The sequence below is a fragment of the Etheostoma spectabile genome, chromosome 16 (assembly GCF_008692095.1).
Source record: "Etheostoma spectabile isolate EspeVRDwgs_2016 chromosome 16, UIUC_Espe_1.0, whole genome shotgun sequence".
Lineage (NCBI taxonomy): Eukaryota > Metazoa > Chordata > Actinopteri > Perciformes > Percidae > Etheostoma > Etheostoma spectabile.
The window spans coordinates 25,641,151-25,660,484 of NC_045748.1; the positions used below are offsets into that span (position 1 = coordinate 25,641,151).

At 42.5% G+C, this 19,334-nt stretch overlaps 1 protein-coding gene and 1 long non-coding RNA gene across 2 annotated transcripts; both read left to right on the top strand.

The window, feature by feature from the left end:
* The first annotated feature begins 2,026 nt into the window (after positions 1–2,026).
* Positions 2,027–12,313, top strand: LOC116704632 (very long-chain acyl-CoA synthetase). The gene is made up of 10 exons (XM_032540255.1): positions 2,027–2,537; positions 4,209–4,404; positions 4,965–5,137; positions 5,454–5,578; positions 7,571–7,765; positions 8,671–8,761; positions 8,968–9,166; positions 10,218–10,315; positions 10,821–10,951; positions 11,036–12,313. Exons 1-10 carry the CDS (start codon positions 2,060–2,062, stop codon positions 11,210–11,212), a joined length of 1,863 nt encoding a protein of 620 aa, XP_032396146.1. The 5' UTR covers positions 2,027–2,059; the 3' UTR covers positions 11,213–12,313.
* Positions 12,314–17,115: 4,802 nt separating this feature from the next.
* On the top strand, positions 17,116–18,684 carry LOC116704641 (uncharacterized). Its single transcript, XR_004335732.1, has 3 exons — positions 17,116–17,453; positions 18,326–18,481; positions 18,591–18,684. It is a non-coding gene; the product is annotated as an uncharacterized LOC116704641 (long non-coding RNA).
* Positions 18,685–19,334: the final 650 nt, after the last annotated feature.

Below are 19,334 nucleotides of genomic sequence, written 5' to 3' on the forward strand. Positions count from 1 at the left end.
TCAGATCAGGCCCCCCTCTAGGTTTCTCCATAGCAGAACTAGGGTCCAGTCTGTCTCTCAGGCCTTCTTAGGGTGAACTCACACATAGCCCAGTTCCTCAACCATGCCAGAGCCCAATTGTCTCCCCCCCACCCCCCCCCCCCACCAACAAACTCCCCTGCTGGCCTGCACTCACACTGCAATCAGACACAGGGACATTTAGCGATCCCACTGATGCGTACCATGCCCGAGTCCAACTGAACCGTTCCCTGGCCCACACAAATACATACGTATATGCTGCATCCAAAATGCATGTCATAAAACAAAATACAACAACACACACCTGGTTTTATTGGGAGGTGCCTGGCTGAGCCCCGTGTGAGCTCCCCTCCCGGGTCTCGCTCCCGGAGGGGGCCCTGGCGATCAGTCTGGTTCATGTAGGGTTAGTCCTACATGCATGTTTGCATGTCCCTGGGGCCGGGGTCCCAGGGACATGCAACCCCCTCCAACATGTTAGAAGGCGAGTCTAGGAGGGAATTATTCTGTTTGTTTTTTGTGTCTTCTTTATTCAGAATTGGCTAAAATAGCAAACAGTCTTAAGCTATTCTGAGCTCATTTGAAATGTTTGTAAAATAATGTATATAGTTATGACAGTTCTGTTAAAAATATTTACATCACCCAGCGTCTTATGTCCAAAATGTTAAAAATACTGGAACAAACGTGGCATTTGGTTTAGCACTGAATGATTATGAAAACTGGGAAACTCGTCCTACGTATACTGCAGTTCTTGTGTAATCTTTTCTCTTTCTAGTCTGCCAGAGGACTGTGTCTTTATATGACCACTAATGCTCGGGATGTCCCCGAGATTAACAAATACCTTCAAATTCCTGACTCTTCATCGTCTCTTTAATCCTCCAGTTCCAGAAGAGGAACCATTTCCACTCCAGCTGTCACTGCCCAACTAAGGTGCCAGTGATGTAGCCCCCACCACCGTGGGATTCTAGTATGCTTTTTGGTTTTTTATTATAGTGCTGTTTGTGCAAATGCTTTGGAATAAAATGACATAATATGATGAAAACGTTTGGCGTCTTGTAATATTTTATGAGCAGATTTTTGATTCTGTTCAGCACGACAGTTTCCAGCTGTTTCCTGCAGCCGTCAGGCTGAACAGGAAGTCACAGAAACACTCACATCCTGTTAGCTCTGATTCTGATGTATCAAATGTTATCAGACCCGTATATCAGCTTGTTACATTCTCCAAGGGTTTTTATTATGACAGATTAGCTGTTAAAATGCAATGTGCATTACAATGTACATTATGCAACATTATGCAATGTGTTACTGATGTTAATAATAATAACAGACTGGAGATGATCTGTTACTGATGTTAATAATAATAACAGACTGGAGATGATCTGTTACTGATGTTAATAATAATAACAGACTGGAGATGATCTGTTACTGATGTTAATAATAATAACAGACTGGAGATGATCTGTTACTGATGTTAATAATAATAACAGACTGGAGATGATCTGTTACTGATGTTAATAATAACAGACTGGAGATGATCTGTTACTGATGTTAATAATAACAGACTGGAGATGATCTGTTACTGATGTTAATAATAATAACAGACTGGAGATGATCTGTTACTGATGTTAATAATAATAACAGACTGGAGATGATCTGTTACTGATGTTAATAATAATAACAGACTGGAGATGATCTGTTACTGATGTTAATAATAATAACAGACTGGAGATGATCTGTTACTGATGTTAATAATAACAGACTGGAGATGATATGTAAACACCAGAACAAGCCTATGAATCATATAAAGTTTCTGATGTGTCTGGAGTGGTTTACTGGTCTGGCCCACTTGAGATGTGTCCCATTAACTAAAATGTGTTGGGGGGGGGGCTTGTGCCCCCCTTGCAGCCTTCTAGCCCCGCCCCTGGGTTGCCAGTGAGGCTGGCTGCTGAGAGATTGCATAATGCCCGTCCCATCCGCTTGCCTGCGGGTTTCCTGAAGCCAGCAGCGGCTGAAGTCCGCCCGGCTGTCCCAGCGAGGGGTCACCATGTTAGCCGCGGCGGTAAGCAGCGTGTTGGCCGGGCTGCTGGCCCTCGCCGTCTGCCTGAGGCTGGCTCTCCCCTTCTTCTGGCTGGACCTCATGTACTACTGGAAACTTCGGAGGTGCGGGAAGAAGTTGGCGGCTCGTATGCAGCGAGGAATCCTCACGTATCTCGACTGTTTTCTGGACCAGGCGAGACAGACGCCGAACAAAGCCTTCATCATCTTCGGAGAGCAGACCCTGACGTACCGGGACGTGGACCGGAGAAGCAGTCGGTTCGCGAGCGCGTTCAGGACGGAGGGCTCCGTGAAACAGGGAGACATTGTTGCGCTGTTGATGTCCAACGAGCCGGACTTCGTCTGTGTGTGGCTGGGACTGTGTAAGCTGGGCTGCGAAGTGGCCTTTCTCAACGGGAACGTTAAAGCCAGGTCCCTGGTGCACTCCGTCCGCAGCTGCGGGGCCGCGGCGCTGGTCGTCGGCGCAGGTAACCTTACTGCTCGGTCCGAGAACTCTGGTAGTCTGGAGCAAGTATTCACATCCTTTACTTCAGTTAAAGTACTAATACCACACAGTGGAAATACTCTGTTACAAGTTGAAGTCCCGTATTGAAAATGTTACTTAAAAGTCTGTTAGTTTGGGCCATCATTAGGGAAATGTAGTCCAAGCAAGGGCGTAACTTGGTGTTCAACATGGGGTGGGGGGTGGGGGGTGGGGGGGGGGGGGGAGGTCCCAACACATGTCTGCATGGGTTGAGAAAAGTGACAAAAGTGCCATAACTATTGTAGGAAAAAAACTTGATTTGACAAGAAAAGGTGACAAGAACTCCTTTAAGATTGTATAAAAAATCTGGAAAAAGAGACAAAAACATTAAATAAAACGTCAAGAAAAAAGTGTGTCAGAAGAATTCAAACCTCCTTAAAGACAACACAAATTCAAAAAAAAGAGACATAAACATTTTAAAAAAAAACTTCGGTAAAAGCAACAAAAAGTTCGGAAAAAGCCCCGGGGTCCCATTTATTAAACTGTGTGTAGGATCCTTATTAAAAGTGGACGTGTACACGCCCAGAAGCAAAAAATGGCATACGCCCCCAAAAAAACTCAGATTCATAAAACCACAAGTAGGCCCATCTGTAAGCAATGTTCCCTTCATAAATCCCAGATTACCCACTAGTTATGGTTAACATGTCCAGGGTGGGTTAAGAGGCTGATCAGCCTCTTAACCCACCCTGGACATGTTAACCATAACTAGTCAATGCAAAGCATCATGAATGCTTGTTACTGACCCTGGTGGTTGTTCAGAGATCTCTCTTACTACTGGACCAATGTTCCTGTCACTCACTTAGACACACAACATGGTAAAGTAGGGTCCACGTTGGAAGGAGCAGAAGTGGCTTTGAGCTGCATTCATTGGAAAGAGTGGAAAATAGATTTACATATGGAGTTAACAAGATGGAATTGTAATGGAGTAATTTACCAAGAATGATTTCCAGATGAACACCAACCAACGAGCTTTTCGCTTCATCTCAAGAGATGGCCAAATGATATTGACTTTATGATCATGGATGATGTTATGTTGACCACAACCTCACACGGCCAATCAGGTGTGTGTATGGTTGGAAAAAAATACATATACTGTGCAATTAATGAAATCAAGCATTATGTTTTAACTCTTATTTTGTCTTGTGTTGTGAATGAAGAAAAAAGTTCAAACAAGAATGATATGAAGGGAAATTTAACGAGATATGGCTGGGCAAGATATGGATATTATATCACCATCGATATATGAGGCTAGATATCGTCTTCAATTTTGGATATTGTAATATGATATGACCCAAGTGTTGTCTTTCCTTGGTTTTAAAGGCTGTTAATATTTTGTGAAAGCACCAATAGTCAACCCAACAATATCGCCACAACATATTGATGTATTTGGTCATAAATATCATGATATTTGATTTTTTTCCGTATCGTTCAAGGTTGTTTCACTGTTGATTTGTTTAACTGTTTCACAGTTTTTTAATCGTGATTTTAATATTGACTTAAATAATCAGGATGTTGGTTTTATCCATAGTGGAGCAGCCCTGCTCTAACATGAGCAGGGAGCGTGTGCACGTTTATTATATTATAAAGTGACATATCTTTGTGTGTGTTTGTCCAGATTTGGTGGCTCTGGTGGAGGAGGTGCTACCTGATCTGGAGCAGGACAACATGGCGCTGTGGCTGGTGGATCACACGGCACCGTCAGACCAGTTCACCACTCTGCTGGATAAGGCGGAACACATGTCTGGAGAAACCTTACGGGACCTTCCTAAAGTTGACCTCATGGACCAAATTTCTCTTTATTTTTTCTTTAGGCCCCCCCAGGTAAAACAGGTGGGATCCCTTTGTAATAAACAGCCAAAGGCCCAGGGGGAAAACCCCTCCAGGAGGGGATATTTTTGTCGTTTTAGGGGAAAAGCTGTTCAGTATCTGCCCCGGGCTTAACCCTTTTCTTTCTCACTAGTTGGAGTTTGCTCCGTTGTCGTGGAGTTCTAAATGTTCAGATAAGACTTCTTAAGTGTAGGCCTGGAACAATAATTTGTTTTTGTCATAAAAGGGGAAAAGGGCAGATTAAATAACCCCCTTTATGGAAAAAAATGGGGGGGAGGGGGGTTCAGTTAGAAAACATGTTATGATAATAGAGAGGCGTTGTTTACTTCATTGGCGTGTAATTGTGTAATTACATCATCTGGGTCACATGACAGTGATGTAACAAAAAGATGTATGATTCATATGAAACCTTAATTTAAAAAGTAATAACAAAACGTGTGTATATATTTATATGACATAAATATAGCAATTGGAAGTCGCTATTGATAAAAGTGTCAGCTAAATGACATGTCATGCATGTGGAGCGTTTCTTGAGTAAGCGGAGCCGTTCTCTTCCAGGTCTCTCCAAAGCAGCTCGGGTGGGTCATCTCAAAGCCATCATCAGCATGACCTTCTTTCAGATGTGTGGAGCCACATCTGATGACATCATCTACATCACCCTTCCTCTCTACCACATGTCTGCTTCCCTGTTAGGGATCGGGGGATGCATACACCTTGGTAAGAACAGCATGACAAACATACGTCGTTCCTTTACATTCAGCTCGTAAAGAGGTCCAGGACAACGCTGGACGGCACACACGGGACGGCGGATGTGCTTTTTATTGGCCTTGAAGGAATTCTCACTTCCTCACATAGCAGGGAGGAAGTGAGGGGTTCCATAGCTGGAACAAAGCCGAGGAAATGTCTCACTACCGCTCATTCATAGATTGTGTTGTTGACTTGTAGAATGCATTGAAAATCTGACTTTTTAGCACAATATTGTCTAACGCTGTTTGCTTTCCGTCTTCGCTGTGTCTTCTCCTTTGGACCACAGGCGCGACGTGTGTGTTAAAAAAGAAGTTTTCTGCCAGTCAGTTTTGGTCGGACTGTGTGAAACACAACGTGACGGTGGTGCAGTACATAGGAGAGCTCTGCCGGTACCTGTGCAACCATCCCACGGTAAGACCGCCAACAGCCAACATATGGATTTAGGCTCACCATAGATTAAGGCCCGCCTCATTGTTTTTCAAACTGCAAATATGCAACTCTCAATTTGGCAGATTCAGCAACTTTGATAGCGGTGTTTTCATATTCAGCCTGCTTTTAACCCTTGCGTTGTCTTCCCGTCAAAATTGAAAATCAACACAAAAAATTTCATTTTTTGATGTTTTCAACACTACGTAACACTAACTTATTAACTTTAGTTTACAGGTATTTTTGGAATTCATGGTCTATAAACCTCATTTATAGGTTATTATCCCTAATGTTTGAGTTAGAAAAGCAGAAAATAAGAATTATTTAGACTAAAATTAAAGGAATGGATGTTGATGATAATCACAGACTGGAATATGTCAACTTTTACTCAATACTATTTCAAAACCACTTCAATTGGTTTTCAAATGCTATAAAATTGAATAAGACGCCGCAAAATTAATGAAAGTAGAGATTTGTACTTGGTAAAGAGCATTGTGTGGAATCAATCATGTTATTTTGGGGAATTAAAAAGAACATTGATGTAGGAAAACGGGGCAATTTAACCTGAGGACATTAGGGTTAAAAATGTATCAGTGTTTTTCATGATTTGCTAAATTCTATGATTGCTAAGTAACTTTTTTACTGCTTTATGTCGACCAAACTGTAAGTTTGAAGGCTGCGTATATGAAACATGCAACAACAAAGTCAAAGATATTTGACTTTTTCGATGATATAACGGCATGTCCCTATCTCATGTCTGGCCTCTTGATGAGATACTCATTTTCCAGCGTGGCCCCTAGAGAAGTTGAGTTTGACTGTCCGCCCCAGAGACTGGAGCGTTGGGGTTATTAGTGATGGGTGGATGGAGCCTAATGAAGCTCTGAGGCTGTCTTCCTTTTTTGCCAAAATAAAACATGTTCAGTGCTCCCAAAAAAATACTATTATCATATTAAACTGGGCCTACAATTACATGTGTAAGCCTTTTTAGTGCATGAAATACTCAGCTATTGAAAAAGCCTAATCATAGTTGGTATGATTTTATAAATCATCTTTTAAAGAGACTGTAGGTAGGACTGTTAAGATCCAGGACTTAGCTAAAGAATTTGAAAATCGAAAACTTCTTAAATAACCTGCTTCATGTAGTACTCAAATATGGGGTAAGTTTCAGCAAATATGACAGAAAGTTAGTTTTATGTTAGTTTTGTAAGTCATATATATATATATATATATATATATATATATGCAGTCTATATATTGATAAGTCTACTGCATCTTTAATGTTAAATATACATGTGGTATTGTGTGTATCTGTGGATGGCTACCTTGATGACTACCTTAACAATAGGCCAGTAGACCTATCATCAGTGGGGATTTATATTTGCCAAGACATTATAATTTTAGATTTTTTTTTTAAATTAACAATATTTTGGAGGCCCCCCTGCATTGACTCTGAGGAACTCCTTGGGGTCCAGCATAGTTTCCTAAAGGGTAGGACTGTTGTTTCAGAGGTAGAACATTGTTTTCTTAGTCTACATATTCCACGTCAGGAATTGCTGCGTGGCCGCCGGATTTCACTCTTTTTGTCCGGATGTCCGTCCTCGTCCTCTGTCTCTGTGTTGGCGCTCTAACCTGTGGCTGATTTCTGAGGACTATGGTTACCCGGTCCTCAGATCTCTGCAGGGTAAATCCAGACAGCTAGCTAGACTATCTGTCCAATCTGAGGACTATGGTTACCTGGTCCTCAGTCTAGCTAGCTGTCTGGATTTACCCTGCAGAGATCTATCTGTCCAACGTAAACATGTTCCACCAAAACAACTTCCTTTCCCACTTAGCCAAAGATTATTGTGATTGGTTTAAAGAAATAAACCAGAGCAGGTTTTCTCCCATCCCAGAAGGATGTGTGGACTAGTCAGACCTTCCTCCACAGCGCTGTGGAGGAAGGTCTGGCAGTTTGAGACTAGTGTTTTCTTAATCCAGGTTCCTGAGGAGCGAGCTCACCGTGTCCGGCTGGCAGCAGGAAGCGGCCTCAGGTCAGATGTTTGGAAGGAGTTTGTCAAACGATTTGGAAAGATCCAGATCAGAGAGGGCTACGGCCTGACCGAGGCCAGCGTCGGCTTCCTCAACTACACCGATGAGGTCGGACCAATCGGGAGGGCCAGCTATTTCAACAAGGTCAGGAATTAAAGGGTTAGAAATGGTTCCCCTGGACCTGGACCCTGCCACACTGGATCATAGCTTGTGTTTTGGTAAACTGCTTTGTCATATTGGCAACATCTGTACCAACTTTTATTTAATTACTTATGGCCAAGTCTCATCCCCCCCGTCAGAAATTAGATTAGATTAGATTAGATTAGTTCAGGGGTCTTCAACGTTTTTTGAGCCAAGGACCCCTCAGCTGAAATAGAGACGGAGCAGGGACCCCCTAATACATGTAGACCAGAAGATGTCTGTTAAATGGGCCAGAGGTGTCTAATAATCTATTATAAGTGTCTAATAATCTAATAATCCCAAATGGGATGGGCCAAATGTTTAGCATGACACAGAAACTCAAATCCCAATTCCAATGAAGTTGTCGTGTAAAACGTAAAGAAAAGCAGAACACAATGAATGGGAAATCCTTTTCTATATATATTCTAATGAATACACTACAAAAGACAAAATCTTTAATGTTCAAACTTTTTTTTTTTTTTTTTAATATTCACTCATTTTGAATTTGATGCCTGCAGCACGTTCCAAAATATTCTGCAATATATTGCAATTTATTACTTTTTTCCAACATGAAATGTTTCCTTATTTCAAATGATGTCCCCCAAAGAAAAACTTTGTGAACATCTGTTTTATCTAAAATGTTGTTTGTTTATCTCACTTCAATGGTATTGCTGCAAAATGGGACAAACTGACCAACACACACAGCATATAATAAAAGATCCATACAGTATTGCCACAGAAAATATCGCGATACTATGCATTGTCTATCCCCCCCACCCGTGGTATGTTCTGGACGCCGGAGGTTTCTACCCGTAGGTTATTGATAAGAGAGCCTGGGATTGGCTAACTCTTGTCTTCTTCTCTTTCAGCTGTCTATGCCCTTTGAGCTGCTGAGATATGACCCACAATCCTTTGAGCCAGTCCGGACCGACTCTGGAAGATGCATACGAGCACAAATCGGTAACATGAACGTCTTTAGTGCAGAGATCTTCATCAGGGGTCCTCAGAGTTAATTACCGTTAACTTAAAAAAAAAAGAAAAGTATACAATATGTAGTAGGGGGTCCGTGCTCGGTCTCTCTTTCAGCCCCCTGCCATGGTGGATTGCTGTATGTACAGAGGAAGAGCTCACGTGTCCACTTAATGTACTTCCTGTTTCATGCACAGGAGAGGCAGGGCTCCTGGTCGCCCCTCTGACAGCTATGAACCAGTTCCTGGGCTACGCTGGGAACCAGGTCCAGTCTGAGAAGAAGTTGCTCCGGGACGTCTTCAAAGCTGGGGATGTCTATTTCAACACGGGAGACCTCCTGGTCCACGATCACAGGGACTTCCTTCACTTCCATGACCGCATCGGAGACACCTTCAGGTACCGGTACTGCCTGTGGCGATCACACTGTGCTGATGCAACCTTGTTTTCCTTTGGACAGTTTGTTGAGAAGGCTGTTACACACTTCAGATGTTTTGTAGGTGTCCTATTGTATTGAAACCCTGATTAGGCATTTGACATATAGAATATTTAGCAATCAGTAGAACAGTAGCATAAATATTTTCAGGAAATGTTTGAGTTCACTTCTGTAGATTCAGTCCGTAGTGTGGTTGTGGGGGAACTTCCAGTTTGTGAACTCATGCTGTGTAAGTAGAGACAGTAGTACCCAGGTCTCATTCAGGTCAGCGTCCAACAGAACCTCATAACCTTTCCAGGCAGAGGGGTACGTCCCCTCTGTGTCTCCATGGAAGACGGGGGGCATAGCAGCTGCATGATCTCTGGACTGTCTCTCCTTTTGGAGGTCAGTGGGCCTGCCACACTCTAGCATACCTCCCACAGAGAGAGAGACAGAGAGACAGAGAGACAGAGAGACAGAGAGAGAGAGAGACAGAGAGAGAGAGACAGAGAGACAGAGAGAGAGAGAGAGAGAGAGACAGAGAGAGAGAGAGAGGCTGAACTAGGCTTTAGTATCTGATACTTCCCAGAGAGAGAGAGAGAGAGCTGGAAATTAAAAGAGCGTGAGTTTAAATCTACCTTGAGAGGACGGGACCTTCAGGGACCTAGGATGCCCCCCATTCTTTACTGTGTAATGGTAAATGAGTTGTGCTGCTGAGTTTTTCCTCAAAGCTATAGTACGTAGTTTCTGTCTCCCCGTGAAGAAAAGTAATGAGAACAGGACTGTTAGGGTGTCCACATGATCCAGGACTACAGAACATGCTGATTGGTTCACTGTCTCTAGTCTCTAGGTATTTAAATTGGGTTTTGAATGACGAGGCATTTTTCGATCCTTAATACTTTAGAGGTAATGTGTATTGTATTATAAAAGTATTGAGTTGAATGGCCAGCCCTAGTAATACTATAACAGAGCTGGATCAGGACTTGTCCCCAAGTGGTCACAAGAATCAGTTCTATCTAAGTCTGTGTCCTACAGGTGGAAAGGAGAGAACGTGTCCACCACAGAGGTGTCGGAGGTCTTCGGTCTTCTGGATTTTATCCAGGAGGCCAACATCTACGGAGTCACCATACCAGGTCTGTGAAATCTCCGTGTTCCACGGTGATTTCTAATGCTGCAGAATCTACAGAATCAGAATTGGCTTGAATGGCCAAGTATGTAATCAATTCAATTTTATTCAAGGTGTCAAATCATGTTAAACCATGTCATCCAACCTGTCCCATATCCATATTGTAAGGTTGACATTTTGTGCTTTCACAAAATGTTTTAACAATTAGATTTTTGATATATAATTATCAGTAATGTGGATTTAATGACTATGTGGGTAAAGGCAAATAATAGACAGATACAGCAGTCTGGTAAGTTTACAAAATGACACCACTTTACTGTAATGCAGCCTTTAAAACCAGAAAAGACAACACTTTATTACAATATCCAAAATCTAAGACGATATCCATTCTCATATCATGATATCGATATAATAGTGATATATTGCCCAGCCCTACCTGCTTTGCATGTCTGAGTTTGCTCTTTATGCAGAATGACTTCTTCTTTGTGACTTTTTCCAATGTGTGTATGCAGGATATGAAGGTCGCGCAGGCATGGCTGCTATCGTCTTAAAACAGGATCACAAATTAAACGGAACCAAACTCTACAACCATTTAGTAGAAACACTTCCTCCATACGCCTGGCCGCGCTTTCTCCGAATCCAGGTAATCCATGCAGCTGTTGATTACCTTATGTATTTCTAAGTGTAAAGTCCTCCTGTTCATTTGGATCCCTGCTTGTGTCTCCAGACCTCTCTGGACGTGACGGAGACCTTCAAGCAGCAGAAGGGGAAGCTGGTCCAGGAGGGTTTCAACCCGGACGTCACCCAGGATCCTCTGTACTTCTTAGACGTCTCCCAGAAGGACTATGTTCTCCTGACTGGACGTCTGTATCAGGACGTTGTGTCTGGGAAGACCAAATTATAGACGTGTTGGGACAGGTTCATGCAGGAGTACAGCGAAAGATAAGCCACATTTCCACTTGACTAGACTTAAAACCCTGCCTCCTAGCCCCTTTAAACAAACATGTAGCAACCATTTTCACAGTTTGCATCAGGGATGTATAATATTATCCGAAATTGAGTCTGTTGAGTTCAATGGAGTTGCTCTCTTGGCGCATACCCCCCAAACGTTTCTAAGCGTCCGGGTTTAATTTTGGGAAAATGTGACCCACTGAATCTGTGCAGTAGTATTTCTCTCGCTGACCCACCAACTTTACATAGTGCTGATGTCACAGGTTTTTTCTCAGCTCGAGGGAAGGTTATCAGATATGAAAAGTGTATGGATTGAAAGGAGTCATGTTGGCGATGAAGAGCTACAGGATAGTGTAGGTATAGAGTAACATCCTCTCTGGCTGCAGGGGGATTTCTCCACGCAGTGGCCACTGGAAAGAATTTGGCTGCAAGGCTGAGTTCCCTTCCTGGACACCTGGTTTGAATACGTCAACGTTATTTTCTTTTTTTTTTTACTAATAATTCAGCCATGGCTTTAAGCACCTGCTCTTCAGAAATGGTCAAGACAAGTGGCTGCTTTTTATTTATTATTGGACCTCAGCACTACCAGCACATGTTTCACATTAAAGAGCAATATTCTATAGTTTAGTTTAGTGTAAATGTTCATACCAGGGTTTCTGCTGGGTCTTAAAAAGTCTAAAATGAATTTATAAAAAAAAATTTAGGCCCTAAAAAGTCTTAAAGTCCTAAGTAACTTTCAACTGGTCTTAATTATCTTATGTCAATGTAACGCTGCCTCTAAAGAAATGTTCCTGCAGCGCTTTCCAATGTCTCTGTTTAATTCTGTGGTGTTGTAGTCCAAATAAAACTCGCTGTATTGTGACTACAAATGAGAGCAGCATGCTGCAGCCGATCCAGACCCCAGTCCTATAATGCCAAAGAGGGAACTGTTTCAGACAATACTTCTGGACTAGGACGTGTGACTATGATGTCGTGATGGTCTTAAGTGTCATTCATAATGGACTTAAAAAGGTCTCAAAAAGTCTTAAAGTTGACTTGATGACACGTGCAGAAACGTTGTTGTAATGTCTGGACTGTCCTCTTTAATTAACTGCACAGAAACAGGAGCAACCTTAGCCTCTACGGCTAATGTCTGGCTGCAGGCCCCGGCCATCTGGTTGGTTCATGTGTGCAGTTATACAGCGGTGGAAAGTTCATCTACTCCAGTACTGTACTCAGTCCAAAGGTTGAGGTACTTGTACTTCACTTGAGTCTGTTCTTTTCATGCCACTTTCTACTTCTACTCCGCTACATTTCAGAGAGAAATACTCTACTTTTTACTCCTCTACATTCATCAGACAGCTTTAGTTCCTAGTTCCTTTTGGTTCTAGTTCCTAGTCCCTGTAGTTCCTAGTTCCTTTAGTTCCTAGTTCCTTTAGTTCCAAGTTCCTTTAGTTCCTAGTTCCTTTAGTTCCTAGTTCCTTTAGTTCCTAGTTCCTTTATTTCCTAGTTCCTTTAGTTTCTAGTCCCTGTAGTTCCTGGTTCCTTTAGTTCCTAGTTCCTTTAGTTCCTAGTTCCTTTAGTTCCTAGTCCCTGTAGTTTCTAGTCCCTGTAGTTCCTAGTTCTTTTAGTTCCTAGTTCCTTTAGTTCCTAGTTCCTTTAGGTCCTAGTTCCTAGTCCCTGTAGTTCCAAGTTCCTTTAGGTCCTAGTTCCTTTAGTTCCTAGTTCCTTTAGTTCCTAGTTCCTTTAGTTCCTAGTTCCTTTAGGTCCTAGTTCCTAGTCCCTGTAGTTCCAAGTTCCTTTAGGTCCTAGTTCCTTTAGTTCCTAGTTCCTTTAGTTCCTAGTTCCTTTAGTTCCTAGTTCCTTTAGTTCCTAGTTCCTTTCCACATTAAGATTCCTGCACACTAACCCTGTGTAGTTTCTATAATCTGATGTCTTATTATAAAGTAACCTAGCAACAATATAAGGGCTCCAGGTCCAGCTGAGATGATGAGACCATGAAACACACAGCTGCTTGGATCCTTCACTCTTTCTAACATCTTCTAATGCTTTAACTACATTCTCCGGATGTTACACAGACTTTTACTGCAGTAACATAATTAATGCTGGGGGGTTGCATGATGGAACTTTACAGTGAACACTCATTTTGGCCATTTAAATTACTTTTTTTATTTGTATGCAGACTTTTATTTGAAAATGTATGCTTTTACCTTTTCTATTTCGGGACCAAATTGGGTTTTCAAAAAGAAATGTGATGGATGTGTTTATACTTTTTAAATGTCTAATATTGTGAAAAGTGAGATTTCCATGTCTTTTTTTACTATAAAGCAGGTGGAGGTGCTGCATAAACACTGTGAAAGTATCAAATGCTGAGTCCACGGAGAGAAACACACATCCCTTACTGAGAAACTGAGCCCTTAAACCAGGCCAAGACTTCCTGTACGGTTTAATTCAATTCAATTTACACTCACCGGCCACTTTATTAGGTACCCCATGCTAGTAACGGGTTGGACCCCCTTTTGCCTTTAGAACTGCCTCAATTCTTCGTGGCAGAGATTCAACAAGGTGCTGGAAGCATTCCTCAGGGAGTTTGGTCCATATGACATGATGGCATCACACAGTTGCCGCGATTTGTCGGCTGCACATCCATGATGCGAATCTCCCGTTCCACACATCCCAAAGATGCTCTATTGGATTGAGATCTGGTGACTGTGGAGGCCATTTGAGTACAGCCAAATCATTGTCATGTTCAAGAAACCTGTCTGTGATGATTCAGCTTTATGACATGGCGCATTATCCTGCTGAAAGTAGCCATCAGAAGTTGGGTACATTATGGTCATAAAGGGATGGACATGGTCAGCAACAATACTCAGCTAGGCTGTGGCGTTGCAACGATGCTCAATTGGTACCAAGGGGCCCAAAGAGTGCCAGAAATATTCCCCACACCATGACACCACCACCACCAGCCTGAACCGTTGATACAAGGCAGGATGGATCCATGCTTTCATGTTGTAGACGCCAAATTCTGACCCTACCATCCGACTGTCGCAGCTGAAATCGAGACTCATCAGACCAGGCAACGTTTTTCCAATCTTCTATTGTCCAATTTCGATGAGCTTGTGCAAATTGTAGTCTCAGTTTCCTGTTCTTAGCTGAAAGGAGTGGCACCGATGTGGTCTTCTGCTGCTGTAGCCCATCTGCCTCAAAGTTCGACGTACTGTGCGTTCAGAGATGCTCTTCTGCCCACCTTGGTTGTAACGGGTGGTTATTTGAGTCACTGTTGCCCTTCTATCAGCTCGAACCAGTCTGGCCATTCTCCTCTGACCTCTGGCATCAACAAGGCATTTCCGCCCACAGAACTGCCGCTCACTGGATGTTTTTTCTTTTCGGACCATTCTCTGTAAACCCTAGAGATGGTTGTGCGTGAAAATCCCAGTAGATTAGCAGTTTCTGAAATACTCAGACCAGCCCTTCTGGCACCAACAATCATGCCACGTTCAAAGTCACTCAAATCCCCTTTCTTCCCCATACTGATGCTCGGTTTGAACTGCAGGAGATTCTCTTGACCATGTCTACATGCCTAAATGCACTGAGTTGCCGCCATGTGATTGGCTGCTTAGAAATTAAGTGTTAACGAGCAGTTGGACAGGTGTACCTAATAAAGTGGCCGGTGAGTGTATAGTATCAATTCATAACAAGAGTTATCTCGAGACACTTTACAGATAGAGTTGTGATGTCACAACTGTACTATACATAGGTAGACAGTGACGCTACAGTGCCGTTACAGTAATTCCCCGGCTGCAATGACGGTGCAGAGACTCTGAAAGATCAGATGCTGGAGACCCAGAAACACTGACCAATCAGAGCTGACTGGTTTATTAAATTTGTTGGGATTACCCATTACAGGGTTTCCGGGTTTCCATGACAGACAGAATTCCTGAATAAAAATAAAAAATATTTTTTTTTCAGTTTTGAAATTCATGTCACCCCGGGGCCTGTTGCACGAAAGTAGGATAAAGACATCCAGGATAAGTGAAAAACCGCAGCTTGACTTAGTGAGACCTGCTCATCCCAGCTTAATCGGTTGCACGTTACCAAGCCAGGATGAACAGGTGGAGCTATGTCCAGCCAGGTGGAGATAACCAGGATGAACAGGTGGAACTATGTCCAGCCAGGTGGAGATAACCAGGATGAACAGGTGGAGCTATGTCCAGCCAGGTGGAGATAACCAGGATGAACAGGTGGAGCTATGTCCAGCCGGGTGGAGATAACCAGGATGAACAGGTGGAGCTATGTCCAGCCAGGTGGAGATAGCCAGGATGAACAGGTGGAGCTATGTCCAGCCAGGTGGAGATAGCCAGGATAAGTGCACGTTCACGGCTTTCTCAGATAGACCACGTTATCGATCCCAGATTTACTGATGCAGAGATGAGAAGACGCATGCGCCAAATGTTTCACCCAATGAGCAGCAGCTTCTAATGGACAGTAACGAGGAGGGGAAGAATATGGAAAAAGGGAAATACGGCTCTAAGGGAGAAAAAAAGCCCGACATAGCGGACCCCACTGAATGTGTGGGGGTGTAAAAATATCTACTTTGCCTCAAAAGTGAGCAGAGGGATAATGTTCCTCGGGAAATGGACCCTACGGACTCTAGGCTTAATGTCAAACCTTTATTCACAACGTGAGAACATGTTTTACAACCATGCACACATCTCTATAAGCTATATCTAATTCTTTATACAATTAATGTTCATACAGAACAATCAGAAAGGGACAACAACTAGAAAAAATAGTGTCTTCAATACACGCTGTGAGCATATGTAAAACAATATTCATGTTTTATTATTCTTCTGACAAGTGACCGCACCAAAATAAAAAGATGAAGAAGCATTGTGGTGTTCCCAGTGAGATGAATGATAACTCCACTACATACGTGCTGTATATCGACCACGTTATTATACCGGTGATGTGAGACTTATTAGGAAGGTTATGAAACCAATGTAAGGTATATCAAAAAACAATAGGCCCACTTATTAAGGAGTAACACAAACTACCCTTTACTAGAGAAGGACAAGCAACAAGAAAATGAATCATGAATGTATTGGTCTCTGACCAGTCTGCCATTATTATCATCTGGAATATCGCTACATTAATATCGTCACACTTAATCTCCGGAGCGTCCTGTAGAAACCTGAAGCTGAGACCACGGACGCTGTGCTGCTCATCTCTACTTTTACAGAGAGAGTGGACACTGACGCGACTCGCAAGTCTGCTGGCAGGCAATAGCCACTGGCCACCGGGCACCGAGCAGCAGCCACCGGGCACCGGGCACCGGGCAGCGGCGGCCACCGGCCACCCGCCAAGCAGCCTCGACATAGTAGGCCTACCGTCCCACCGGGAAAAGTCCCACTCTGCATCAGGGTGCCAGTGCAACCATTTCTACCATCTAAACAGCTGTAGTCGGGTTTAAATCAAACTCACGACAATAGTGACAAGTAGGCTAATGCATGTTAATAAAAATAAAGCAGAACACATGCAGAAGACAACGGATAACTGTTAAACACGTTTATTTAGGATCAGAGCCGCAGCTGATTGAGAACATGAGACTCCAGGATTAATCTTAGCCCGGATGTTAGACTGCTCTGGACCAGGCTACCCCACTAACACAGAACGTTTAGGGAACGTTAGGGAACGTTAGTTTTTGGTTCTCTAAAGGTTCGTTCGAACCAAACCAAAAGCTAACGTTTAGGGAACGTTCCCTCCTGGTTATAACGTTCTCTAAACGTTAAGAGAACCAACCAACGGTAACGTTCCCTGCGGTTGCGCCGTACCTCAAACAACGTTCCGTTGGTTGTTTTTGGTTGTTCGAATTAGAAGTAGCATGGTTTGTCACTTGATTTATTCACTCAAAAATGATTTGACTTATAAAATTTAAGAAAGCATAACATTTATTTTAAGGCTGATATCAATTTAGCTTAAAATAGTACTTTTGTGCTTGACTTCGGTTTTTTAACTGTCTTCGTGAAACAACTTAAAAGAGGAATCTATCAATGGGACGATTTTCACAACTAAGATAATTCACTTCTTTATTCAGTTTGAAAACCTAACCGTTACAACCCCACACCAGTAGGGGGCCGCTGCTCTGAGCAGACCGATTCCCCCGTTAGAAGAAGAGAAAGCCACAGGACGGACCACGCGGCCCAGCTCACGGAGAGGTAAGCGAAATACTTTGCAGTTTAATGATGTTGTTGTGGGTGTAATGGGAGGGTTTGTGGTTTAACATTAAACTCTTTCCCTCGTATGGGTTTGTTATATTCCGGTTCTTGTTAGGTTGACCAAAAATAAAAGTTTGGCTGAAGTAAACAACTAACTTTAGTTAGTTTTTCAACGTCGTCCGCCATTGTGCTATGCTAGTCATGCAGTGAGCTGCTCCAAGTCTTTTCTGTTTAGTAAACTATTGTGCACAAACCATGTTCTCAATGCTGAGTTTATGTGTTGAGCCCCCAGGTGAGACTTGGAGTAAAGTTTCATGTTGTGTCGAGCCTCTTAGTGTTTTAAAAATGTTGATTTGATGCTATCATAGAAGGGCCCGTAGTAGCACTCCCATTCAAAAGGGCGAGGCCAGAGTTGGCTTTAAATGGATTGCTTAAATCTTTCCCTTGTTTGCTGCTGTGCACGACGTTTCTGCTTTGTTGCATTGTAAGTTTTGTGTAATCATGTTAAAATGCTTTTGTTTATGTTACAAATAAGATATCCGTTTTCGGTCTTTTTTTAATTAGTGTAGTACAGTACATAAATAAAGCCAAAATAATCAAAATCCTTAGTCCAGGTAGATAGGCAGCCATCTTGCAACGCACTTTAGCCAGTTATCGTCAAGCTGAGTGAAGGATACAGCAAGGGACGTAATGTGTTGCTACACAGCTGCAGTACTGGCTTTACACTATGCATTTCTGTGGATGCTGTGTCTCCCCATTACAAAGTATCTGGGGTACAATGCAGAAATCTTGTCACGTTCAATGTTTACACTGACTGTATACATTTTAAATATTTTTGCAATCAGTACAAATTGTATGATCTGTTATTTCAGATGAATCCGGATGGAGACATTTGAGGAGAAGATGGATTATCTGCTCATGCTCTACAGGAGCTCCATGTCACCTCGCTCTGCTCCAAATCACAGCGTGCCATTTGCCCAACAGCAGCTGGGCCAAATATCCAGTTAAAAAAATATGGCTGTGTACAGGTAACCTATTGCTGCTATATATATGTAAATAAATAATTTTCTCTGTATGGAACTGCTTTTTCTTCTTCTTTTTTTGCACTACTGGATCACAAATGTTCTCTTAACATAGATTCCTACGCCAAAGCTGTGGACCGGTGTCGGCGGCTGAGGGACACCAGCATCCAGACAGAAGATGAAGCAAGTGTCCAAAAAAGGCAGCGCCGACGCCAAGGAGGTTCATGACAGATTCTTCAAGTGATGGTAAGACCTTTATTATAGACTACATTTTTTCACATATTTCAAATCACAGATTTTGCAATGGGTACACGCTATATGGTCTCTGTATTACAGATGAATCTTTGCACGACCAGATAAACTGTCCAGGACGGAGCGTGCGTCTGGAAGCCCTGTCTGGAAGTTAAAATTTATGTATGCATTTATATAAAACAGTCATATTTCTTAACATGGAACCAATGACAGTCAACATGGTGCATATCATGGGATTGTTCTAATGTTTGTCTCTTCCTGTCTTTTTCAGCTCAGCAGATAACACTTCCTCCACCACCTGCATGTAAGTGTTTTAATATATATTTTGTCTGATATAAAAGAATAGGTTCATATTTTGTAATGGCATGTGCAGGCAACCTATCAACTTCATCTTATAAAAAAATCATATAAATTTTTTTTTATATGTATCAACGCCATGCAGGAAACCAGCTGGTTGCCCAGAGCAGGATGAGTCTTTAGTGACCCTACCACGGACTGCCACTTCATCTTGGGACACAGTTGAAGGTACAGTTGCTTTGATTTTTGTATTTGCAAAGAGTACAATTTAATGGCAAGGATCACTAGAGTAACACAACATTTTTGTTGT

Excerpts from the sequence above, each read along its gene's own strand:
- LOC116704632 (XM_032540255.1), top strand. The coding sequence starts at position 2,060 with ATGTTAGCCGCGGCGGTAAGCAGCGTGTTGGCCGGGCTGCTGGCCCTC. Across the intron at positions 5,138-5,453 it reads CGGGGGATGCATACACCTTG|GCGCGACGTGTGTGTTAAAA; the intron begins GTAAGAACAGCA and ends TTTGGACCACAG. Across the intron at positions 5,579-7,570 it reads ACCTGTGCAACCATCCCACG|GTTCCTGAGGAGCGAGCTCA; the intron begins GTAAGACCGCCA and ends TTCTTAATCCAG.